This window comes from Episyrphus balteatus, chromosome 1, assembly GCF_945859705.1.
Source record: "Episyrphus balteatus chromosome 1, idEpiBalt1.1, whole genome shotgun sequence".
NCBI classification, from domain to species: Eukaryota; Metazoa; Arthropoda; class Insecta; order Diptera; family Syrphidae; genus Episyrphus; species Episyrphus balteatus.
In genome coordinates, this window is record NC_079134.1 from 51,682,222 (window position 1) to 51,709,993 (window position 27,772).

At 29.9% G+C, this 27,772-nt stretch overlaps 3 protein-coding genes across 4 annotated transcripts; all 3 read right to left on the bottom strand.

Moving 5' to 3' along the window:
• Positions 1–620: 620 nt before the first annotated feature.
• Positions 621–1,274, bottom strand: LOC129905704 (uncharacterized). Its single transcript, XM_055981244.1, has 2 exons — positions 970–1,274; positions 621–896 (listed from the first exon to the last, which is right to left on the bottom strand). The coding sequence occupies exons 1-2, from the start codon at positions 1,107–1,109 to the stop codon at positions 719–721; spliced, it is 318 nt and encodes a 105-aa protein (XP_055837219.1). The 5' UTR covers positions 1,110–1,274; the 3' UTR covers positions 621–718.
• A 2,627-nt stretch (positions 1,275–3,901) lies between these two features.
• Positions 3,902–19,832, bottom strand: LOC129906142 (protein artichoke). Of its 2 annotated transcripts, none has more exons than XM_055981793.1 (5): positions 19,546–19,832; positions 10,503–10,711; positions 7,948–10,438; positions 5,666–5,789; positions 3,902–5,609 (listed from the first exon to the last, which is right to left on the bottom strand). In XM_055981793.1, exons 2-5 carry the CDS (start codon positions 10,673–10,675, stop codon positions 3,934–3,936), a joined length of 4,464 nt encoding a protein of 1,487 aa, XP_055837768.1. In that variant the 5' UTR covers positions 10,676–10,711; positions 19,546–19,832; the 3' UTR covers positions 3,902–3,933. The 2 variants fall into 2 exon arrangements, with proteins under 2 accessions (XP_055837768.1, XP_055837767.1); XM_055981792.1 differs by lacking the exon at positions 19,546–19,832 and adding an exon at positions 13,639–13,824.
• Positions 19,833–21,155: 1,323 nt separating this feature from the next.
• LOC129905163 (PITH domain-containing protein GA19395) lies at positions 21,156–27,510 on the bottom strand. Its single transcript, XM_055980570.1, has 5 exons — positions 27,179–27,510; positions 27,001–27,122; positions 26,824–26,928; positions 26,675–26,760; positions 21,156–21,313 (listed from the first exon to the last, which is right to left on the bottom strand). The coding sequence occupies exons 1-5, from the start codon at positions 27,377–27,379 to the stop codon at positions 21,189–21,191; spliced, it is 639 nt and encodes a 212-aa protein (XP_055836545.1). The 5' UTR covers positions 27,380–27,510; the 3' UTR covers positions 21,156–21,188.
• Between the last annotated feature and the right edge of the window lie 262 nt (positions 27,511–27,772).

Genomic DNA, 27,772 nt, shown 5'->3' on the forward strand with positions numbered 1-27,772 from the left:
CAGGTTTAAGATAGAAGAGAATATCCCAAAGGTTTGTACATAATATTTTAAATAAAAAAGCTCTTTTGATGTGTTTTTTTTTTCGCTAATTTTAATAGGGTTGCCATATTTGTAGGCCAACATTCCTTATATTATTTTATTAATTTTTTCACTATTTTAGCTTTCATTTGGCATTTCAAAAATGTTCTTATTTGATTATACTACAAAGATATGTAATATACCATTTTTTCTTTTTAAATGGGAAGTTCCCATTTTAAAAACGGTAACCCTATTTTTTCATTTTCTCTATCAACTTATCTTTCATTTGACACCAATTTTACCCTCTATCCGTATGAGCTAAGTCGCTCGACGGTCGTCTCTCCGTCTATTAAGCTATTTTAACCCTGTTCTACATTTATGGCTATAACTTTTTTCCCACAGCGAATTGAGTCTTGGCGCCATAAAAACAATTGATCTACGCAAAAATACCTTTCCAATGACATATGACTCATCGTTATTGGTCCCAGGGCCAGCTCCCATACAAAAATTACCATTGTCCTTTAGATATCGCAAAATATGTAATAATAAATAAAAATAAAAATGACGAAACATTACTGACGATATAAATAAAACTAAATAAATATTATAATCAAAAAATATACTCTATTGATCTATTCTATACTAATGAGATACATCTGAAGGTCAACAAAATTTTAATAACATTTTTTTTGTAGGCATTTTAGGTTGAGCGAATGGGCGTTCGGCAAATTGGGCACTTATTTGTTATATTGGCATTTCTTGAGTTGTCCATGTCTCGCAAGCAACTCCGATGAAGACAATGGCCACAATTTAATAGAGCACAGGATAATGCATTATCCACATTCATCGGTTCAAGGCAGATCGGACAGGTTGAATCTCTGAATAAAATTCATGAGTGAACATGTGCATTTATTATGTTTTGTTTGTTGAAATTAAACTTTGTCCTCTTACTGATAAACATTGAAATCATCTTTTGCTGCATTTGGATTGTTGGTAATATATCTACGACTCGATGAATTTAAAAAATAGGCCATAGTTAAGACAGCGGTAACTATCATGGATCCAACGACCATAACTGTTCTAGCATCCATTTTAATGCTACGTTAAATTGTGCTTTGTTTTAAAATTGATTAAAATGGAATTTTTAAACTCAATTTTGTTTTGAAATAACTTTAACTTTATTTTTTAATCAAAAACAAAAACCAAAACAAACTGCATAATATGTTCGTTGACGTATTCCATCGATGACAGCTGCAGTTGCAACACAAAACCCAGCTGATGTGAGCTTTTAGCTGTAAGCTTTAAGAGCAAGAGCATTGCCAGTAGTACTTTTTTTTAAGTGAAAACTTCTTTAGTATCGTAGTGATTTGAAACAAGATGAAACGAAAAAGCGACAGGAAAAATAAATTGATTATTTTATAACTTTCTTGTTTTAAAAGGTATACAAATGAAATTTATACTGTAATTAAACAAACTATAACTGTGCAAAATTTCAATTAATTTCATTTCAAAACACGTTATACCTATATTTTGATCTAGAGCACAAAAACATTTTATTTGACTTTAATACGCATGTTATTAATATTACCTTGCATTTGATGTATCACACATAACAGTTACAAGTTACACAATTTAAAATTGAAAAACTTGAAAAATACCTCAAACAAAAAATAAAAACACCTGTGGAGATCTGTTGCCAATGACCAGCCATTTAGTCAGTGTAGGAAGAACCGTATACTCAGTTTGAAATTTCGGCATAGTTGGCTTTAAAAAATTCTTACTTTTTTTGTAGGCATGGTAGAAATATGATTGATACGTCATATAAAAGGTGAAATAAGCTTTCAGATGATATAAAATTTTTCATTGGTTGTAATTCAAAAAAATATATTTAATGGTCTTAGAAGAGAAAAAAAATTGATTTTTTTTGCTTTTTAGATGAAAAGTGATTTGGCTCAAAAAAATTTAGCTCTTTTTGTAGATAGATAGATAGTATAGACATGGTCGATATAAATATTTTGAGCTGAAACAAAAAGCATTCAGATGATATAAAATATATATAGGTTGTCAAATAAAAAATATAGATTTAAAGGTGATAGAATAAAAAAGGTAGATTTTTTCTATTTTTTTTTTTTTTGCAAGAAAAATGATTTTTTAACTTCTACCACGTGTGAATTGCACACATAATTTTTTTTTCATTTTAATCTTTCTTTTACCGTGCCAGTGCGAGTACAAGTTTCAAGTCGTCTGGGTACAAAAATGGAGACTTTTCTTTAAAAAGAATTAAACCTGTTGTTCGTTTATTTATTTTTTATACAAAAGTCTCTATTTTCGATGAAAACCAGTGTCAAATAATACAATTTTATCAGGATATTGCTCCAAATAAAGGTAAGAAATTAAATAATTAAATAATTTATTAATTGTTCAAATTTATTAACTAATTTTTCAGTGAAACAAAAATCAATAATTATGAACAGGAAGTGTATCCAAGCTGCCATATTCTGCGAGCTCTTTGGCCTATCAGCATATTTCGTTTGAACCATTATTACTTTTGGGCCATTATATAAAAAACGATTTTCAATAAAAAAAAACTATTTAATAAACATTTTTTGATTTTTAGTGTTTTTTCTATATAATTTCCCCTGATAATATTTGCATATTATTTTAAAGTGATTTGAACTACAGTAATGAACAGTATATAGCCCCATAGCTCCTCCCTTCATCTGACTACTTAAATACAGCCTTATTCTGCTATCCATCGGGAGGAATAATCTCTAAATATTCACCAATTGCCATTCTGTTTTTCATAGGGGGGAATCCAAATTCACGTCGGTAATATCGGTAATGTTGTTCGGTATTCCACTATTCACGTGAATGAACTTTCTCCATAAATTTGCAATCCCCATAAAAAATGTTGCGGATCTGTCAATTTTGGTTGTAAAAATTAATTCACCATCGTTAAATTTAAGCAAAATGCCACTTTTTTTTCTCAATTTACTTCGTCGCCTGTTTTTTAAGTTGACGTTCACGTGGACGTCAAATAGAGGTATGATAATGCGGTTTACCCGATGGATAGTAGAATGGCAAGGTAGAGTTAAAGTGAATCGGATCTGAGATTCACGTGAATACCAGAATAGGGCTGATAGTCACAAATAACTACATATTTTAATAGTTAAATTTGACTATTTAATAGTTAATTTGGAAAAAACTTCGATTTTAACTATTTTAAATAGTTATCCCGATTCTAACTATGAAAATAGTTAAAAATTAGTTAAAAATGACTACCTATATTTTTCTCTGTGTATACAAGATAGTTTTCTGTGTCTACAAAAACAAATAGCACTAGAAAAAAATACAAAATTTGTACGTTTGTAAATTTCCCACTTTTTCACGTTTTAGGTCATTGTAATTAAGGCTTCTTGTGTACATTATCTATATATAGTTTTATCAAATAAAATATGTATTTAGTACACTTCCATCTACTAAATTTATCTTTCTCGGTTTCTTTAAATGCTATATGTAACTTTCAGTAAAAAAAACTACAAAGATCCATGCTATGGTCAAAGAGCCAACAGCAAATTTTGGGAGTGGATTTAAGTTTGCAATTTTATAGATATGCGTACTATTTTCGAATGTCTGACAATGACTATTGCAAAATTCCAAGTAATGCTATTACTACAATTATTACGTATTTTAACAACGCATCTTATGATTTTGATTCAACTTCTTAAAAAAAAATCAAGTTTAAGCTATAAATGTTAGATATATTATGTCATAAACACAGAAAACACAAAACCAACCCAACACGCCATAGCCTAGACCATAAAAGAAAGAACAAAATTATAAAGTCCATAAAAATTATTTTAAAGTTTTTTAATCAGCTTATCATAAATATTCGCCGTAGATTTATTTTCAATTTTAATTTAAATATAACAAATAATTTAATATAATCATTAAAAGACTTGATGTACAAACTATAGAACTTTTATTATAAAAAGAGTTTTCTAATCTCTCATGTCGTTCAAGACGATTTCGATTTTTATAGGTTTTATAATACCAATCCATTCCGTCTTTCCTTGCAATATTTGACTCTCTATTATATGGAGCTGTTACAGGAACATCAGCTTCATACTTTGATTTTTTATCGATTAAATCTAAATTTGAATATTCTTCAGTTGAAGGCAAGTATTGTTGAAGAGTTTGAGCTGTGAAAACTTTTGTAATCGATGGTCTTCCGCTTAAAATTCTCGGAGTTATGTGTTCTATTGAATTTGAATCATGCCTTTCTGTACTAATAGAAGCAGATGATGATTCCCTTGATGAGAGACCCTTGTATGATGGAATTTGCAATTCTTCTTCAGGAGGTATCAAAAGAATTGTCTTGGTAGTGGTTGTTTCAAGGAGAATTTCTTCTGACTCCGAGTTTATTTGTATTGAACTCTCTGTGATAAATGACTTCCTTTCAAATGAATCTTTCGCTGGTCTTACTCTTATTGGTGCTTCTGATGTGGTTACAAATTTCCTTTCAAATGAATGTAATTCCGGCTTAGAAGTTGTCGTTGGAGCCTCTTCTTCAGTAACATAATACGTGTAGGATGGCAAAGGTTTTAATGTTGTTGTTGGTTCTTCTAGGGAAATAAACGATTCTGAACTTGTGTCACTTGTGTTATTTACTGGCATTACATCCGTTTCATCTGGTTCAAAGTAAATTTTGGTACTTTGTTTGGTTGAAGTTGGTGTCATGGGAATGAACCCACCGAAATGCTCTGGCATAATGGGTTTAAAACCACCTTTTTGAACATGCGGTTCAGTGAGTGACGTCTTAAAAACGTTAGGATTTTCATTGCTTCCCGATTCTTCAGATCCAGGCTCGGCAGCCCCCCGACTGCGAGATGTGATCCCATGGTATTGTGTCTTTTGTGCAAGATATTTCTCAAGTTCACTGCTAGAGGGATCTTTAAGCATTCGAACCTTGCCTCTGGTTGATTCTAGTTTTGTGTAGCCATGATCTCGGCGTGAATTAGATCCCAAAAATCCACCCATCCCTAATGCAGGAATCGGATAGCCAAAGAAGGTAAACGGCGACTGTGGTTGTTGTATCAGTGGATATCTGTTTAGAATACTGGTATTCAACAAAGTTTTAGTCAAATCAATATTTCCATGAATATTCGGATTATTGTGAGTTAAAGCTGGAGCAACGTTATTAAGATTCACCGATAAGGGTTTCGGATTAGAAGAGGTATTATTAGTACCACTATAAAGTGTATTATTAAATGCTGGATAATCAACAAATTGATCATAAAAATAGTCACTATCAGTGTGCAGTGGTCTAGTGTAATTTTCAACTTCAACTCCCAGGGCATCACATTCATCCCTAAACTCATTTCGACCTTCTCCCATGAATACATCACCATGTTCGTTGTATAGAGGCAGATAGTTTGAAGATCTTTGATCATCGGTGCAATTCATTTTCTCAGTTCGTAAGTTTCGTAAAAGTTGGCCATCTTGACATGTTGGACCGGGATATGGAAAACCTGTCTCTTCTAACCATGCACTTAGCCATTGTACTGTACAGGAACATACCATTGGGTTTCCTAAATATCCAGAAATAGATTAAGAAGTTGAAAGTGATTAAATATTTTAAAATTACCATCAAGGTCAAGTATTGCTATGTTCCCACGAAGAGTTGAAAATGTTTTCTCATATAATGTCCTGAAATTATTATTTCGAAGCGACAAAACTCTTAGCCTTGGCATTACTTCAAACGGATATCCCTGAAAAAAAAGTATATAAAAAGAAATTGTTTAGGCATACATTTGAGATTTAAAAATATAAATCATGGTGAGAATAAATGAAAAGGGTTTTTAGGATTTTTTAAGAGTACATCATTAAAATTATGAGAACGCAGAAATATGAAATAAAAATATAAAAAAAAGTGGTTGTCTGTAAAGACGGTTTACGGACGATGAATTTACGTGATAACGTCGTAAGAAAACAGAGTTATGTGCTTTTGTTTAAAATGAGTCAATTGAAGCGTTTATTTATTTCAAACAATCAAAATTTACAAGAAAAAGCTAAAACAAAAATTACTTTTTTTTCTTTTCTCATTATATTAATTTTTTTTTTGAAAAACTTACAAATAAAAATATACCATTAAAAAGCCAAATATTTCTTCTAAAGAATAAACCATTATTAAATTTTTTTCATGGGCAACAGATCTCCACAGGTGTTTGAGGTATTTCTGAAGATTTTTAATTTAACACTGTGTAGCTTGTAGTAAATGTACCGTTATGTGTGATATACCAAGTGAAAGTGAAAATATTATCAGCATGCTCATTAAATTAAATTTGTACCTGCTCTAGATCAAAAGAAAGAATGTGTTAAAATATACAATATTATTTTACCGTTATCTCAAAATTATGATTGAAATTTTGCACAGATATATTCCTGTCTATTATCTATCCAAGTATAAATTTCATTTATACTGATAAAAATAAGAAAACGTTATTCTATTCGTTATTCGGTCAAAAATAATTTTAAAATATCAATTTCTTGCGCATGCATGCGCACGGTTATAGACTACAAAAAAAAGTAGGTGTTTTTTAAAAATTCAGTCTTAAAAAAAAATGGGGTCGAACTACGGCATACGTTCGTTAACGTATGGACGCTTTATGTCTCTATCATTTTCTTCTGATGAAATAGAGAGAGCAATATTCAAAACGTTAACGAACGTATGCCGTAGTTCGAGCCCTGAATTTTTTTTTATTATCTTTCGAACGACGTTTTTAAAATTGTCACAAAAAATTTCCCCTACCTATAATCTCTACTTTTTCGAAGGTCTGCCTCATGTTTTAGTTTTAAAAAACAATTATAACTTGGTTTTGATTTTTTTTTAAATTTTTTTTAATACTTTTTCCAGCCAATACTATTACAATAAATTTATCTATCGATTAAAAAAAATTCAACTTTCTACAACGTCGCGTTTAGAAAATAGCTACTTTTTCAATTTTGTGTAACTCCTATTTACCCTATTAAATTACAGAGTTTTTAAAAATCCTTCAGTTTTATTCAACTTTAGGTTAAAATCATTTAAATAAACTATAGAAGATTTTTGTATCTCTAAATTATTTTTAATTTTTAATTGAAATGTTTGCACTGCTAAAAATTTCAAGTGGAACGGGAGAAAATGGCGTCACTTTTTCGTGGATGCTGCCCTGGTTCATCTATTTATAAGACGTTATCACGTCAAAATAATTTTTAGAAAAAAAATATTAAATCTTTGGAGCAATTTAAAAAAAATTTTTTTGTATAAAATTCTTATAACTTTTTTTCAAAAAAAGCTTATGCGCTATTTTTAAAATCAGAAAAAAACATAAAATCAAAATTCTTAAAAACGTTTGAACTCCTTAAAAAAAGGATGCAATTTGATTTGTTTTATAGGAAATCATTTTTAAAAATTGCTTTTTTTAAAAAAGACTTTAAAAAAACTAACGATACTTTTTCACTTAAACCACCAACAATTCCAAAAAAAAAATAATTTTTCGAAAATATATTTTTGAAAATTTTGTTCTTGATTTAGGTAGGTATTTTAAAGCTTCAAAAAGACTTTTGTATAAATTGTTGAATAATAATAATAGTTCCTTACTCCTTAGACATTATAACACCAATTTTTCATTAAAATATACGATCAGTATTCAGTTTTAATGGTAAAAATAGTAAAATATAGGCAAAAATTATCAAGGAAGTAGTCCATTAATGACTTTTTTGAATGGTGTTATCATGTTTATACCAAACATAGCCCAAAGCCCAGTAAAAAATAGATTTTTTCTAGGAAAAATTTTAACAGATTTTCGGTTTAAAACAATTTTTTTTTCAAAAAAACTAGATAGTTTTTTTAACGGTAAATTTTTGTTCTCTCTTGTTCAAACTTACCTGTACTTTACATATCTGATTATTGTCCATTTTGAGTTCCACAAGCCAGCTTAATGATCGCAATGGCAATGTAGAAACACTCCTTATTGCATTGTTAGACAAATCAAGCACTTCAAGATTTTTCATATTATGCAATCCTACATTATCCATTGAATAAAAATTATTATTTGACAAATTCAAAAACACTATCGAAGGCGATTCAAAAAAACTATCTGGAGCAATAAATCTTAGCAGATTATGTTGCAAATGCAATGCCAATAAATTGGGTAGATTTTCAAAAACTCGATGTTTCAAATCGACTATTTTATTATCAGCCAATACAAGTTCTTGAAGTTCTCGCAGATTCTTCGCTGCACCTGTTTCAAAAGAACTTATTTCATTGCTTGATAAATCAAGATATTGCAGCTTTGGCAGATTTTGAAACGTTCCACTTGGAATTGATGTTATAAGATTATTAGAAAGACGTATTTCTTCGACATTTTTCCAAGCTGACAAAACATCAGTTCGTAGTTGGGCAATGTTATTGTAGCTCAAATCAACATCACGTATGCTCTTTAGTCGGGCCAACGTCACCGACATACCACTCAATCTATTACCCGATAAATCCAAATATTCCAATGAATTCTGATGCTCAAATGCACTGTTCGATACATTCCAAATAACATTCAATGCCAAATTTAACTGCTCTAATTTTGTATTATTGCCAAACATATTATCTGAAATTGCCTCTAATTTATTGCCATTCAAATTCAAATTTCTCAAATTATGCATCAGAGAAAATGTGTAATCCTCGATTTCTGTTAAATCATTATTTTGCAAATTCAATAGCTCGATACGTTCCCCGCCTTCGAAGGTACTCCCATCTAGACTACGAAGATTATTGTCTGCAAGGCTTAGAACTCGCAACTCAGTGGTCATTTGAAATGTTCTCCTTGGAATGTGTTCGATTTTATTCTGACTCAAATCCAACATTCGTAAATTTGGTAATTTCCCAATTGTTGGATGGAGACTGGAGATTATATTATTCCTAATGGAAATTCTTTCTACAATATTTGGAAGACCGGCAATGAATTCGGTCATTCGATTGATGCTAGCGTCGACTTCAAAAAGTCTATTTAGATTGCGAAATGTATCAGGATGTACATATGAAATTCCATTGGACGAAATATTGAGTGTTTCTAGCAATGGATTATTTTCAAAAGCGTCTGGGTTAATCTTGCTTAGACGGTTTTCACTCAAATCTAGTCTTCGTAAGGATGGAAGACCATCAAGAAGTGATGAATCAATGATCTCTAAAAGATTTTGTGATAAATCGAGACCCATAAGTCCGGGAAGATTCCAAAACGGTCTTGGTAAATTTTCCGAAAGGCTGTTATTCCTTAATCGAAGCTCTCTCAAAGCTGGCATTGCCATAAAAGCATCTCTTCCAATAGATCGAATATTATTGTTGTTTAAATGTAGTTGTTCTAGTGTTCCATGTCCTCTCAGCTCACCAAATGGAATACTTTCCAGGTTATTATTGCTTATATCTAGGAATTTCAGAGTCGGTAAAGAGTCTAGAAGAGATCTTAGTTCATCAACGCGTTCAATCTCGTTATGATAGATAAAAAGGTTCTCAATGCCAGTTCCGGATTTCTGCAAAAATGACTCTGGGTGGATTTTCTTTATATGATTATTGTGCAAGTAGACTCTTTTAAGATTCGGTGTTCTATAGAAAGCACCATATTTAATTTCAGTAATTTGATTGTCATTGAGGTATAATTCGGTCAAGCTCGGTAGATCGACGAATGAATTTTCTGAAAGAATATTCACAATGTTGTGGTCTAATCGCAGATTTTTGAGACTTCCAAGACCTTTGATCAACCGACTTACCATAGTTACATCACTTACGTCATTGTGAGATAACTTTAGGCTTATAAGATTCGGCAATCGATATAACCCTTGAAGATGTATCCAATTGATTCCATTCTTTGCCAAATCAATTGTCTTCACAGAAACAAGGTCTTTAAATAGTCCCGGCTGTAATCGATTAAGATTGGGTCCACCGTTTATGTGAATGTGTTGTAATTTTGGCAAATGACGAAATATTTGCGGTTGTAACTCGGTTAGGACTTTAGTCTGAACATTTAAGTACATAAGACTGAGGAGTCCTGAAAAATCAGGCAAGTATTTAAGCTCATTACTTTGAATTGTTATGGCTATGAGATTTATTAAACCATTTAGACTTTCTCCTGGGATGCTACGTAGTCGTGGTTCAACTATAAAGACCTCAACAAGACTATTTTCTAACTCATTAAGCCATCCACTAGAAACACGTTCTACACCATTGTGACGAAGCATTAAACGAACTATTTGTAATGAGCCAAAAAATCGTCCTGGCAGTGCTGGGAGTTGATTGTTTTCCAAAACAAGTTCATCTATTGGAGTCTTGATGTATGTTTCGATTGCTTTGATACTGCTTAGAATTTGTGGTAAGCTGCTATGTGAACACCTAGGAATGGAAAAGACTATCAATATCTTTATAATTTATATTGCTGGGTTATAAGTTAACTTACCATATATGTATTTCTTTTTCTTGAACGGTACATCGGCATGGAAGAATTTCTTCTGAAGATGGACAAATGCTTGAAGAAACATTTTGGATCAATAGACATATGAGTAGTGTGCTGATGAGGGAACTTTTTGCCTTGTCACCAATACAAGGCTCAGTGGTGTTTTGTTTTTTCATAATTGGGTGTGATGCAGTTCAGAGGAAACATAGTTTCTAGAAATAAAAATGTACATTTTAGAATCGAAGCTACAAAAATGGATAAGATATGTATGCAAATTATTGAGATACGAGTAAAAGGAAAAGAAAAATCATGATAGTATTTTTCTCAATCGTAAAAACTTTTTTATCTACTTCCAGTATACCAACTTCCAATAGATACCTTATTCCAGTAGATATTTACTTCCAGTGCTTTCGAATTTACAAAGTGTTTGCGTTTTACATGCAATTTTTTTTGAGACAAAACCTCTTAAGGGATTACGATTCAAAATTTGTCTTCACAGAAATGGCCGGTTATATAGCGATCAGGAAAATGAATATTTTTTTAGGGGGTAATTAACGATGTTTCATTCGAACTGAAGAACAAATGCTACATAAAACAATAGGAAGCCCATTTTTTGTATTGTACAGGAATGACATTTGTCTAACTCTTAAAAATATTAATTCTTGCATGACCTAAGACTGTTACCGTGTTTTTTTTTTTGTTTTACCAATCCACCAATTTTTAAATTTGCTGTATCAAGTACTGAAGTTAAGTCTTGAATCTAATACACCCAACAAAGAGTTCCCGAAATCTTACATAACTCAAAAACTGAAATCTAAATTGTATTTAAAAAATGTTACGCATACACCATAGTGAACGGATATGTTTAAAAAACTAGCTTTGTTGTTCTTTTCTCTTTAAAATGTTGAATAGGTTGGCCGAAGTGGAAAATCAGATCGATTAAATTCGAATACCAAGCTTAATTTCATTTCATTTAAGCATTTAATAACATTATCTAATACATAGTTGATTAATGTCGAATTCCAATGAACCGAAAATTCGATCTGCAGTCGACATGCAGTCGCTACTTTATCCTTAAATGAATTCCAATGAAAAAAAATTAGCTACTTTTTCCCAAGGAATCGATCCTTTTTAAATCTCTTTTTTGAAACGGATTTACACAGATTTTCACACACACTACAATTTTGTCAAATGCAAAACGTCAAACCAAATAAAATTTTGTAAAGAAATGAAGAACCACCGCCAATTTTTGTTTATTTGTGAAATATAAATTATTTTTAGGGCCAATTTTTCAATGGTCAGTTAAACAGTCAGTTAGTACTTATTCCTAAGGATAGAGAAAAAATCAATTTTTCAACAAGCAGATATAGCATATTCCTAAGAATAAAACTATCTGCTTCTTTCAGAGACGAATAAAAATTATTCTAAGGAATAATCTCAAATAAAATATTGTGTCAGTTGTCAAAGCTGTTTTGAAAGAATTTTGAAAAAAATACAGTGGAAAACAAGAAAACAAAAACAATCATAAACAAAAATGACGTTTAATTTTAAATATTTTTGAATTTGACAATTTTATTTTGTTATTCTGTGGAATAAATTATTCTTGATTGAAAAATTCAATGTTATTATCTGATTGTTTATGAGCCTAATAACTTTATTCGTCGAACAGTTAACTGACTGTTTATTAGAAGATTGAAAAATTGGCTCTTAATGAACAAAATAAACAAATTTTTAGGCCGTTTTATTCTTACTATGAAGTTTTGTAAATTCTGTTGTTTTTCATCGGTCACTTGGACACAAATACATTCACAAAAAGAGATCGCTACCTTTTTTAATATCCTATACAGCCAAAAAGTATCGACTTTAGTAGCGACTGCGATTGGTTCAAAGGAATTCGACATAAGTTACAACGTTTATAACTCAAAAACGATTGGGCCGATTTTTATGATATTTGTTTTAGATTTGTTTGCCTAACTTGTTTCAGATTTTATTTCCGCAGAAATCTCGCTCCGAATGTAAGGAAAAAAATTTAAGGATGCAAACAACTCAGCAACCAAACCTCTTAGAAGCTTTTGGTTTTCAACTATGAATAGAAGTTTAAAAGATTTTCTTCTGATGTCTTACACGAATAAGAGAACAAAAAATGTGTTCTGCCCTTGGACCTACGCCTCTGACTTACTATAAACAGTGACGAAAGATTTCTTGGATTTCTTTCGATTTCCGTCAAACAGAACCAGTCATTTCAAGTTAAGTCGCATCGATTAAATAAAAGCTTACTTCAAAATTTTACAATTATGTGGGTTTATAAGAAAACGCTTTAGCTAATGACATTAAACATTGTAAAAACTATTAGCTACACAAGTATTAATTACTATCTATAGTAGATATGTTTCAGTAGTACAAGCATAGGTAAAACTGGTATACAAATATCGAAGAAACTGACAGGATCCATGTGCATAATGAATATATGTTTGCTTGAAATCTTTATCATAAATGAGTTTATTTGAAAAACAATGACCCATTAGCATAATTTTTTTCATTAAATAAAAATTTTATTTGCTGTTTTGGATATAAAATAAGAAAAATACCGTTATTATTAGTAGGTACTTAAATACCGTTTTTTTGAGGTTTGTTCCTCAACTCTTTCGTTTTGGTGAACACTTAACAATTCTTTGTAGTAGAAATATTAATAGAATACAAATTGTATGCAAAAAAATAATAATAATATTTTGTTGACGGGGAATAAGAGCAAAAAAATGTATGGTGAAACAAAATTATGTAGTTTAAGCTCATTAAACATAAAAACTATTAACTTTTGATGTCATAACGACAAGGTACGGTAGGTATATTCCATAAAATATATATTAAGTAATATATTCGGTAGAATACATGTTAAAACATAAACACTTTTAACATGTTATATGTATTAAATCAAAGCAAGATACAAAATTTAAAATTTATCAATTTTGTAGCGTGCAAAAACTCAATAACTAATGAAATATGCAGATAACTTGCCAAAAAGTGACGCTTCGTTTAACGCTCTCCCTTTGATATATTAACATGTACTTTTACAAGAGACTTACGAACATCAATTTTCATTAAACATGCGTCCCTGAAAATGAACCAAAGTCATGCTTACTTGGCACTAACTATTTGACAGACATGTTCATAGTGACATCCAATTCGTTCCAACCAAATAGGTTTCAAATTGGTTTGATAGATGTTGTTTTCTTCCAAACTATAGGTTCACATACCGATGTACAAATTTTTCCAACGTGATTTTACTTTGAAGCAAACCAAAAAGACTCTTAAACAGTGAAGATGTTTGAACTAAAACTATATTGAATTTATTTAAATATTAGTTTCCTTTGATTTATTTAAATGGAAGAATTTTTTAATTTAGTGAGTACTTTGACAAAACCAAGTAAGTGAATTTCTTGTAGTCGACGTTAAAATAGATTTGGTGAATGCTTTATCAGAAAGTTTGTTGTTTTATTATTATTATTCTAAAATTCTAATATATTCATAAATAAATATTGAATTAAAAAAAAAGCTGTGTTTTTTATTGAAAATAATTCTAAACTAATTCATACATTATATCGATAAAAGGGGTTCGATTTTAAGATTTATAACAACTTTTAAATACTTCAATTTGTGGCATCAGTTCCAAATTGTTGCATTCTTTCCAATCTATTAAAATAAATTGACTTATATTACAACAAATTAAACCACCATACGAAGCTATATAAGAACAAGCCATCTTTTTTTGTTTGCCAATTTTTACGTGTTGTACTGAAAATGCAGCATTAAGATCTATTGTATACAGCTGGCTGTTTTTTTTTTTTTTGCTTTGGAGGTGAAATCAAAATTTGAGAACGCAGTGGTAACAGGTGCATGCCCCCTAATATTGAATTCAAATTTTTGTCTGTTTTTTTTTGCACCGAAACGGGACGTTAAATACAACCCCATAGAACTCAAGATATAAGATTATTAAAATAACAATTTTTACACTTTTTTTTTAAATCTTCAAATCAATAGACATAATCCTAGGCCCGAGTTTGGCTTCATTTCCTTAAAAGCAACAGGCAAAGCTTATCCTTTTTTTGTATTCTGGCTGAGAATTTCGTTATAGAATAGTGAAAGTGGTAAAGCTTTGAAGTTATTTTATCTTATTTAAATAAAGAAAGAGCTTCAAAAGTGTTTTTGTAGTTTGTTGTGAAAAAAAAAAAATATTTTTTTTTTTAATTTTATATAAAAATTAACTTTTCACATAGACTGTGGTAACCTTTCTATATAAGTCGCGTGTTCGTAGAGCCATAACTTTACTAGATAACTGTCGCGGAAGAGATTGTCTATATTATTATCGTTGAGCTCATATTCATGTTGGTACTATGTATATAAAACTAGGTACACACAATTTTTCATAAGGAACTTAATTTCGGAATTAATTTTTAACATGTGCATAGGAGTAAATTAAAACAAAATCTGATTAAAATCAGATTTTGTTAAAGAAGTAGGTCGATTATACTTAATTATTTATCAAAACATATTATACATGGGACGTTAAACTCTCGTTTTAAAACTGACATAAAATTTTATACACAAAGATAATTAATAAAAAAAATTATGTTTGATATCATCATCATAGTATCTTAAGCGTTAGGGTGCTTAAGAAGTAGGTTTTGAAATAGGTGAAAATAACCCTGTTTTTTTATTTTAAAATGTAAAACTGTTACGTTTTTATATTGAAATAAAAAAATATTGAATGGATATTTGGCTTATAGTAAAATCTTAATTTGTTTTATTATTGAGTTTTAAGTATAGAAAAAAAAAATTATTTTCTTCATCGACCTAAAACTCCAATATTAAACATTCCAAGTAATAGATAGTACTGCAAATTCAAGTTATGTCAATATGTGTGTACTCATGTGCACGCGTTTTACTTCTTTATCATTGGCTTATGAAAAATGATAGAACGATATACTGGAAAATAAGCCCATAAAATAACGAACTGGTATCAATTCATATAGAAGAACTCACTGTTTTTTCCTATTAATAAATAATCTTCGGTGTTCCAATATAGGTAACTAATTAAATTGGCCGTTAATAAGAGAAAATAAGTTTTACTCTAAGGTACATAATGCAATAAAAATAAATTGCACGACTGGGGTCGCACGTACTTGCTCTTATGCTTAAAGTAACTATAATGTTAAAGCTTTTCATTCATAAAATTTAAAATTTGATATTTTGAAGAAATTTCATAAGTAGTATAAAAAAATTAAATCTGTTTTTATATTATCTTAAAAAAAATAACAAATATGCCATTTTATTTCTTGTATAAAAAGGTATTTTTAGAAAAAAATTTTCGAAAATTGTAGGAGCCGTTTTTTAAAAAAATAATTTTTTATATATAAAAATTTTTTAGCATTTTTCAAAAAAAAGTTGATATGCCATTTTGAAGAAATAATTAATTTACACCTAAAAACTAAATTTCAAAATTTTTCATTGATTCGTTTTCAAAAAATTGATTTTTCAAAAAAAAATTTTGAAATATTTTTTAAAAAACCAAAAATGCGTTTTTTGAAAATTTTCTAAAATTTTAATATTATCTTTACTTACACACTTTTGTATAAAAATTTTCATTTAAATCGGGTTAATGTTGTACGAGATATTCAGAAACGAAAAAAACCGTTCTATGACAGGTACCGTTAATAACGGTACAAAAAATATTTTTTTTATTTAAAAAGTTGGCTATTATGTGTAGTACTACACACAAAAAATTTAATCAAAATCGTTAGAGCCGTTTTTGAAAAAAATTAACTTTTCTATTTCCGTTACATGGCAGGTACCGTTAGTTTTGGTCATAAAAAAAAAATTTCAATTTCTCCTCTAGAGAATCACCAAAAACTGATAACTACCAAGTTTCAAGAAAATCACTTCACTCGTTTAGGCTGCAGCTCCAGATAGAGACAGACACACAGACATACAGACAGACAGACAGAATTGCCGGACCCACTTTTTTGGCATTCTCCATCATCGTAATGTCATGTAAAATTGTTATCTCGAGTTCGAATTTTTTTACGAATCCTAAACTTGCCCTATAGTACCTATATCGCAGGTAAAAAACATATAACTTTTGGGTCCCTATTATGACTTGCGAAAGTTGAACGATTTGGCGAACCCTAATTGTGTGGTATTGATTAGAAAACTACGACCTTCGTCTCGTTCGTATCGTAATGGATTTATGGCAAAATTTATATTACCGTTAGTGTAAGGCCAAACAAATTATAATTTCCTCTTTTCTAGAGCCATAACCTTTATTGACCATTTTACTTTATTGACCGGTTAATGGTGGCATACTGTTTGCGAAAACAGTTTTTTAATCTAATAATTATTTGAAATGCCCTAAGCAATTTATGAATTTTGATATTGAAATGAAATCCTGATTAAATCACATTATTTTATTCTCAATTAAATTTTATTAACACGTTTCAAATAATCTTCAGTTGAAAACGGGTTGGGGTCGAAATTCTGTATATTGCAAAATTCTGTATTCAAAATACTGCATGCTAAAAAACTGAATGTCAAAATTTTGTAAGTGCAAAATGATGTACCAGCAAAATTCTGAAAGTCAAAATTCAGTATAGCAAAATTCTGGTTGGTCAAAATACTGTATTTTAAAATTCCGGAACTCAAAATTCTGTAAAAATATCGTTTTGATAATGTAAAAAGGTTATCAAAACGATATATTTTTACAGAATTTTTACAGAGTTTTGAAATACCTACAGATTTATTTAATATCGGTTTTGTTATGTTTTTCTTAAAGATCAACTAAATAAAGAGGCAAACTTCTTATGCTCATTAATATAGGTACCTTATTAGGAGCCCCGGGAAAAGGGGAGAGAGAAAACAAAACTACACGCATTTAATTCTTTTTCGTTCACTTAATTTTCCCTCTTAAACTATTTACTGAATTCTCTCGTCTTGTTTGGTAAATTTTAATTTTTATAAATGTATTTTATTAATGTTTTGTTTATTCTTTCTTATTTTCTCTTTTCAATTTGTCTTCTTCTTTTATCTTTTTTATAAAAAACACAATTTGATGTCATTAATTAATTATACTTACACCCACCGCCAAAAGTTTGGAACCGCATTAAAAAATATTTGGTGAAAATCGATTTATCTTTTATTTCTTAATTAAGTTATTAATTCTATCTTTATAAGAATATATAAGAAAACAATATGAACAACTTTAATAAGATAATTAATTCAATCCGAAAATAAAGAAAATTTCCATTTTGAAGCTTGGTTCCAAATTTTTTACACCTTTAATGTCAATAAAAACAACACAATTATATTCAAAACAAGTAATATGTGTTTTTTTTTATCAAAGGAAATTTCTTGAAAGATACTGTATTGAAAATACAAAATTTTGCCGTACAGAATTTTACACAACAGAATTTTGCAAGTCTGGGGTCGAATTACGGCACACGATTACGATCATACGTTAACGTTTTGACTATTTCTGTCTCTATTTAATTATTAGAAGACGATAGGGACACATAGCAACCATTGATTAACGAACGTATGCAGTAATTTGACCCCAGTATTTTGTTCATACAGTATTTTGACATACAGAATTTTGTCATACCCAGGTCTGTGAGATCAGGATCACCAATAACGCAAAAAAAGTTGCCGATGGCAAGTAAATATTTATATCCAAAATTATTTTCAATGAAAATTGTTTGAAAATTGTATGAGAACATAATTTCAACGATTTCAACTCAGACAGACATTTTATCATCCAAAGTGGACAATTTTGTATTCCTCCATAGTTCTAATAGCCACCCGTATTGCAATTATGAACTATCAATAAACTTAATAGATTGATACTGAAATTTGGTGTTTCAAAATCTAATTTATGGAAAAACTGGTAAAATTTTTAATGTGATTTTTTATTTACACTTCAATTAATAACGGAGCATCATTCTCTGTTTCCAAAACTTTTGTGAGATATGAACATTTAATATTAATCAACTATCATTAATTTATAGTGGTAAATCGCAATAAGGATGAATGTATTGAGGTGGAACTCTTTGTGTCGGTGATTTAGACCAGACTTCAAGATTATTTGAGGAACTTTTGCTTTCAGTTCATCTAATTTTAGTTAATTTTATCTTTACACAATGAAATCTAATAACATCCACTGAAAATTACGTAATTCCATCATCTAACCATTTTCATACATTGCAAATCCACACATCACAACGTCCATGTCCATTGGTAGTTAACATGAATATATCATTGATTCTCTTGTGTTCATTAAGCGATATACTTTTTTTTTCAGTCAATCGTTTGTTTCTATTAAAATAAATTTCAATTCAAAACTTCAATTTCAATTTTAAAGTTATTCTTATGGATTGCTATATAGATAAGCAATTTCAATTATTATTATCTCAAATTCACCTTTTTGATTATGTTTCATAAAGCCATTTTGAATGCGTTAGGGACTAGATATTTATTCAACTTCATTTCCTGAACGGAAATTTAGCTAAGCACTGAGTTTAAATTCAAATTTCCAATAAAATTGCCTAAATTGGAACGACTTTCTTTTTAGTTCGCAACGTATTTGAACCTGAACCGTCTCAATCGTAAATTTATGCTCTAAACTGATTTACATATAAATGTATTAATAAATACTTACAAAAAGCAACCGAATTTTAATTTAGTTAAATTTTAAGCGTAGATAAAATAAAATAATACTAAAAAAAACATAAGTTTTTATTTTAAGTAAAAAGTGAAAATTTTCAAACTCATTTTTCAATAGTTTTTCTAAGCGAAAAAGGCTTTTTTGTTCAAAAAACTTTGGGTACCCATTTTTTAACGAAAACAAAATGGTGTTGGCCAAAATATTTTGTATTTGTTTCTTTTTTAATAAAAGTACACATCTTAAAAATAGATACTATTTTTTTCAATCACAAATTACCAAATGTATATCTATTATTTATCTACAGTTAAAAATTTTTGTAAAATGAGTAATATTTACGAGTTTGTTGTGTAACGTCTTTTTATATTTCACTACAAATCCATGTAGGGTACATCAGAATTATCCTTATTTGTTTGCAGAATATCCAATATAATATAATGTTATTTCATAAAGTTGTTCTTTTAATCTTGGTGTAACCTTGTTATTTGTTTAAAATTTAATCGCCACAGTTTAATTTGCTAAATTTAACACAAATTATTTATTTAAATTAAAAAACTTTTCTTTTTCATTTATTGAAGGTCAGTTTTCTTCACTTTCGATTTCTTTAAAATATTCATTCACTGTGCATAGAAAAAATAAAAGCAATATATTAACACATATAAAAGGAAATTACAACATAAAACAACAAAAAAAAAAAGAAACCAACAATATTTTTAACAGAAAAACATCCGTACTTGTAGAACTTACGCAAAAGACTGAAAAACCTTAACGTTTAAACCACATAAGAAAGTTACTGAATTGTTAAATAAAAAAAATTGTTTTTTCCAAGACGATGTCTCTGTGATTTCACAGGTGGATGAAGACGTGTCTCAAAAAAGAAGCAAGCCCTCCTTCTACCATATTCTTCTTTTCCTCATATAATCATATGAAGAAGGAAAAACTACTCAAAATCCATATAGGTATATGGTATTTAATCACCATAACGTTTCAGTTTAAAAATACTTATACTAAACTATAATACAATACAAACTGTAAAGAGGAAAAGTGAATAGAGTTGTAGTATTGGAGAAACGTTTTTGAAGCGTAACGACCCAGTGTTTGCTGTTTGCACATCATGATCTATAAGGAAAACCCAAGCATTGAACATTTTTCCATTTTTCAACGCAGCTAATAAACCAAACTCCATCAACTTCTTCTTCATCATCATCACAATACGAATTGAATACCTTCTTCTTACTAACGTAATAACTTTTGGATTCGAATGCAAATATAACGATCGACTTTGCACGTGTGTTGGATTCATGTATGGTTCTCATATAGGTGATTCTGATAGACTTGAATGCGAATGTGGTTGTTTGTAATTAAGTAGACATCATACTTTGAAAGAGATGTTATGAAAGATTAACCTTCATTCGAAATTGGAATGAACTTTAAGTGTTGTTTTCTATAAGAACTTGTATTTTTTTCTGCAAAATAGAAAAAAAAAATACAATCAGGGTTAAGATAATTGGATAAACTCTATACATACTTTTTCAACAAAAAAAGCATAATTTTAAAATTATCTTCAGGTTTGTAATAAACCTTACATTAGTTGTATTGATAGGTACTAAATCCTGGTGTTAAAAATAAATTAAGAGTCTGACCAAACAAATTTGAAGTGAGTCATAAATAACGTTTACGCTGTTGCTTGTGAAATTCTTATCAAATGGTATTTAGTTAGGTGTAAGATGTTGTTGATGTAAATTTTTATACTTCGCCAGTCCTTGAAAGAAAAAATTAGGAATAAATACGTTTCGAAATTAACACTTACGTACTTACAATAACTAATAATATTTCGAGTTTTATTTTTGTAAAATACAAAAGATTTTTTTTTTGTTAATTGCTTTTTAATTTGAAATAAAGTTATAAATTTATATTACAAAAGTTTTAAGAACTATTTAAAGTTTTGTTTCGTTTTTATTTTATTATTATTTATTCCTCGTTTACTCAATCTGTTTGCTGACGGAATCATAAAGTTTGTTTTTATGATCAGCAGCATTTGGTGCGGATTCATAGGTGCATATGGTGACACCGTGGAAATGTGCTTCGCTGAATTCACCACGTAGTCCTGAAAACAAAAAAGTGTAAATGATAGAAACGTAATGTATACTGATAACATAAAGAAAAAAATTAATAACATTAACAACATTTCTAGCATATTTTAACTTGAAAACATAAATTAAAAAAATTAAAAATAAGGAAAAAAAACTCACAAAATATGAAAATGTTTTCCAAATACTATCTCAGTTTAAATTTTCGGTTCCTATATGTGAATGAAGCTACATTCGAGCTTCGAAGGGATTAAAGAAGCCATGGACGTTTGTTTTACCTCATATTGTTTGGATATTCATACTAGACAAGGAGAAAACCAGGACGATTATTTTGAAGGGATGTCCATTGATGACGGGGACTCTTTCCTTCAAATAACAATACTGTATAATAAGCATTGTATTTTTGAATTAAGCAGAGAGTCATTTGGAGATATTTATCTCCGGGAAAATCATGGCTTTAAGTTTTTGGGATGCCATTTTACGACGACTGCCTTTATTGAATCACCCACCTTTGAACAAAAATTTGATCTTTCTGATTATATGTATTTTATTCTCAAAACAGAAAAAAGAACTTCAGAGAACAAAGTTCACGATGAACTGATGAAAATGGGAATTTCTGCCTATTCTGAAGAGCTTGACAAACAAAAATGTTTTGCATGGTATTTATTCACTTTTCTATCATTATTAAAAATGCTTTAGGCTAAAAAGAAAATATATTGTAAAGAAAAATAAAATAATGTTAAATATTCTCGTACATTCATGATTTCTTTTTGTAATTAAAAAAATCGACAACTGAGACGCATGATGTACTAAATAGAAGTACTCTTGAATTAAATTTAAACGTTTTATATAAAAATTTCGAAAAAAATTTTTTGATTTAGTTCTTAGTCATCACTCAAGTTTAGATTTTTCTCAAGTGATTATTTGGGCAGGCTTTTGGCCATTGGATCAAAGAATTTGCTTAAATTTTTGCTTACGAAATTGAATTTAAAGTATTTTCTTGAGCATTCCTTCGCAAAATTCTTCTCAGACTTGATGGAAAAGAACTTTTAACCAAAGTGAAGTTTAGTTCTTTTTTTTATTTTATTTCTCAGTTTTTATCTAAAGTTAAGTTTTTTTTCGACAGGTGAATGTCCTAGAAAACGAATAATGTTTCTAATAATAAAAAAATAAAAGATATTGAATTATTAGTGTTTTATTTCTCTGATATATCGTCGGCACAAAGTCATAACCGCGAATCTGCATTTTTGGACATTTCCACTTCAATGCGTCATTCACCTTGTTATCGGTCCCTCTATTCACTGCATCGACCCCAATCCTCCAACTGATTCCTAGAAGCCTAACTATCAATGTCCGTTGCACAAGTTTCCACAAGTTTGCATGAGTTTCCAAAACTTTGAAGCCGTTGTTCTCAAAACTACAATTTTGCGAATTAATGGTTTTGGCGTTGTGCCCACTTTAAGGTTAAAAACCATAAAATTTGTTATGAAAAATTGTTTAATTTCTTGTAACACAAAGAATACATACACAGATAACACACATAATACACATTTAAGTTGAACATTGAACTTTTGAATGTAAACTGTCACAAAAGGTAAACAACCGCTACATAAAGTAGAGCTTCGAATGTAAAATTTTGCTCGAGCAAATGGGTCTAAGAAATCGTAAATTTAAAAATAAGAACAATTTTCGAAAAAAAAATACATTTTACTTCCACCTCTTAAACTATTGTAGCGTATTCAAAGCAGAAATACTGGTTATAAAAGAAGTATAATCCTGGATAAAAAAACGTGATGTTCAATATCGATTCCCCATTTTCTCTGCCCTTAAATACCTGAAATCAAGCCCCTCAAATTCTATCGCAAGTCTAAACTTTAGATCGTCACTCTTGCGCAATACATATACATACATTACATATCTTGCCGACAAGGCAAACATTGGTGTACACATCGCTACTTGTAAACTTATGGTAAACCGAGATACCACTGAAACATCGAACTGTTACTGTTAACAGATCTCATAACTGGAGCTATTGGTAGATAGAAGAAATGTTTATGCAGGAGTTGTGTGGATGTAGAAGAAGAAAAAATTTTGATTTCCTACAAACGCAATACTTGTGACTACTTTAACAAATTTTAAAGCTCATGATCGTAAAAAGCCTCTTTCGCTTTGTCAGAACTCTAAATGGTTTAACTCTTACGGTGAATATCTTTTCCAGTTAAAGTTCGTAGTATTACAAAGGCACAATTGGTCCTTTTTGACTTAGTGCGTAAGACGCTATACAAGCTTTTACCCTTAACTAAACTAAGCTTACTATATAAAACGAAAGTGTTACCTCGCTTAATTTACTTATGGCCAATTTATTGACTCTCCATTAAATTGAAAAGCGTCATTAATAAAGGGTATTTTAAAATTAAAAACAAATTTAATAAATTCAGTCATTTTTCAGCATTTTTTGAAGTTTGACTTCATTAACTAATTGAGCATTAAATTTAAAAGTCCTATAAGACAAAAAAGCCAAATTCGACTCCATTATTGTCAAACGTCATTTCTTTATTGTTTAATTATTATTTTATTTGAAAAATGTCAAATGATCTAAAATTAACAACACAATTATGAATAAAAGTCCAGACTAAAATATTTGTGCAGGTGTATTATATATATGTATTTATTCCGTTTATAAGTTATATTTAAAATTACTGCAGCTTGCAAGAATTTGTTATCTATGCTGGTGAGGGTTAAATAGACAACACTTAAATTAAGAATTTTTATAAGCACAAAATTCAAAGAAATTAATGCACTTCCCTTTTACTTCGCAGAGCGCAAAGAGCACATATAGTAGTAGGGGAGCCCAGGAAGGGATTTCGCGCGTTACTCGAGCGCGTCAGAAAATCATATGGGGAGAAAGCTTGTACTCAGTAATGTACTCCTACCAAATATAAAAGCTTGATACAGTGGTCTGCGTTGTGGGCAGCCCGTCAGATTAGTAAAAAAATATCGATCCTCGGAAATACTCGAGCGCGTCAGATTAAGAAATGGTAGGTGAAGTACATCTAGAAAAGTGTATATTTCAATAATCTGACAATTTGAGCGTGGCATAAGAAAATGGGAGAGGCACGAAGTTGTAAAAAAAAAACGTCACCTCGAAATACTCGAGCGCGATTAACTTTTTTTTATTCTGAAGGGAATTTTATCAGGAACACGAAAAACATATAATCTGACGGTTTTCATGGGGCAATATAGCCAAAATTATCGATAAAGCATGAACGTACAGTAAAAAAAAAAATACAATTTTTTGGTTCGTGTTGCTGAGTTTTAAACGTTTTTGTCGAAATATCTTAATTTTTTTTGTCTTACACTCGGATTGACTTAAAAAATCTAAAGAATTCATTAAATTGGATAAAAAATAACGTGTCAAAGGGAATAAGCCCCAAAAGACGTTTTATATGGAATTTACTATCGGAGAATATCCAGTCCGGTCCAACACTCAAATTTTTGTATCGAGGTATAACGTGACATTCTTAACTTTATAGCAAAAGCCCCATCTTTAATAAATATAGAAGCTCTGATCGTCTGATGGTCATTACGTAATGTTCTTAGATTTGGGGTATTTTTTTTTTTTCGTTATAGACCAGACGAGTATAACTTATGACTTTAGGTACGTTTACTTTTTAATAATATAATATCAGACGAAAGAAAGATTATCAAGTTAGTATCATAACCATTTTTGCTTAGAGAAACACGAGATGACGACAAACTTGAACAAGTGGAAACCAACCTGGAAGACGAATCCAGTTATTATGAATATTAAATTATTATTATTATTGATTGACCTTTGTATATAATATGTATATAATGTAAATTTTGTATTACATCCAGTAGGTAATAACCAGAAGAAACGAAAAATATTGTTTTATTCAAAAACTGTCTAATTTTTTTTTAAATTGTCAGATTAGCAATACACCTTAACATAATTGTCAGATTATCATTTAGGGTGACTCCGACATCGAGCTGAACCTACAGTAGAAAAATCTGACGCGCTCGAGTAACTTAAGTTAACAATTTTTTTTCCAAAATCGTCCAAATCGTCAGTTATTCAAATTGAACACTATTAGGAGTTCACTGAACGTACCCTCTCAAAAACTGACACGCTCGAATAACTTTTTTTTTTTATTTCTTCTACCGCTTTTTGTAGCCACCCACCACTGTCTTATCGTCAGATTAATATTTATCGGTTATCACAAAGTCAATGCGAGTATACCCTATTAATATCTGACGCGCTCGAGTATTTCAATGTGGCAGTTTTTTTTTTACATTTTCTTAACGTGTTTATAAGCTCTTATCCCCACTTAAATGGAAAACTTCCATATACTCTTTTTCGTTTTAGAACTTAATCTTCGCAATCCAATAGGTCCCCATGGCGCTTGAGTAACTGCAAATTTAGCATCTCGGGCTCCCCTACTATAGTACTAGATCTACTAGATTATATTCTCCACTTCAAAACTAATCAGGTTTGAGATACTGCATAATATAAGTAGCTATCTCAAAACATTGCAATTGAAGCCATGAAAAGAAGAAGGGGTTAAGTGCCAAATTTTTAGTTTTGAGTAATCGTTGTTTAAAGTTTTTGGCTTACAACTTTTTGTTTGGAAATGAGAGAGATTTCGAAAATACATAGATCTAAAGCTAACTTTTAAGATAATGACGCTTGATGAATGCAGATAACACCTTCCTAAATTGATGTTGTTATTTTACACCCCTGGAAAAAATAAAAAAAAATAAAAAATTTCAGTGAACCAAGAAGAATGGGTTCAGTTGTAGCAATATTTGGTTACCACTGGTAGGTATATCGTTACTCTCGTGGATTTTCGCATGGCATTTTCAGCTGCAAAATACTTACGGGCCATAGTTTTTATGTTTTTCCTTCAAATCTTAAAATTCAAATATATTTGATTTGATAAAATCGTAGCTTTTGACAGATTATTAAAAAAAAATAAAAAATATCTAGGATATTTTTAACAGAGTTTTAAATTTGATGTTTCCATTAAAAGTAAGGACTTCAACTAAAGAATAGTGAACTAAATGAATTTTTAATGATGTATACTTAACCCCCTGAATACAATGGTGTAGCTGTGGTTATAGCTTGTAGCGCAAGTTGAAGAATTCTCAACTTTTTGCTCATCTGCCGCCAACATTTGTTGTTATTTCCCTCAGTAAAATTTTGACAGTACTACAAGCTTCAGCCACAGCTACACCATTGTATTCAGCCAGTAAAAGTAAATAGTTTAACAACGCCGTTAACTAAAACGATATATTTCAAAATTTAATGGAATCTCAATAAATTTGCCCTTAGTATGAATACTTTATAGTTTTCTTACCAATGTAGTAAATGCGAGTGTTGTCAGCTCCAAAATTCGATGGAAAATGTAAAGATAAATGATGAACCGATGAAAAAGTAACAACTCTGAAATAATTTCAAATAAATTTTTAGCAAATAGAGAAATTAACAATTTTGTTTGTTTAATACTTTGGTGAATACTCAATTTCTCCTCTTGGATCTCGAGTCAAATCAAATTCTTGATCAGCTTTCATTTCTGCGTCGCTGAATGACATTTTTTCACGATTCTTAAATCTTATTATAAAAAAATAATGCATTAATTTATTTAAAATATAAATATTGTAGGTATTCACTTTAAATACTTACAATCTAACTTTGTTAGGATGTGAATTATCATTTGCGCCAACTATAATAATTCCTTTGAGTTTAATATTCCCCGTGAAGGGAATATTGAAAAGAAGTTCTTCATCGGCATCGCTAACAACAAACTGTAAAAGTTCCAACTTAAGTTATTCTATTGATAAACCAATTAGACCATTTTTACCTCACTAAAATCAAGCCTCTTTTCGTATGGCTTGAAGACCTTTTTGCCACTGTCTTCAGTCTCCTCATTTAAACATTCTAGATTGTCTAGATCGATCTTTTGATACAAACTGTATTGAATGCCCATTTCGAGAGCATGGTCAATATCGCTTGCTTCGTGACCACATTCGTCTCCATGATTGTGAGAATGTCCGTGTGGCATTTCGATATAATATTATAAAAATGGAAATACAATGAATTATTGAATAATAATATTTATTTGGAATATAAATTATCGCCGGTATTTTAGTTGGTTTGCCTTCTATTTCTATTTTGTTTACGAAAAAATTGCACATTCATTTTTTGACATCTGTCATCAACCAGCTGATTGTGGTCACTTTTTCTTTGTAGTGCTTACAACGCCACATAATTCGGTAGTGGTTGGTGAAAATGATAAAATAGCCAATTCATGAATCAGGCACAAACAAAATTCACAATAGTTAAAACAAAAAGATTCACAATCAGCAGCTGAAGCGAAAAAAAAAATGTTCATACAAAATCAGCACAACAAAATTGTAATAATAGCCTGTTTTCACTACAAACCAAATGAGGTAAT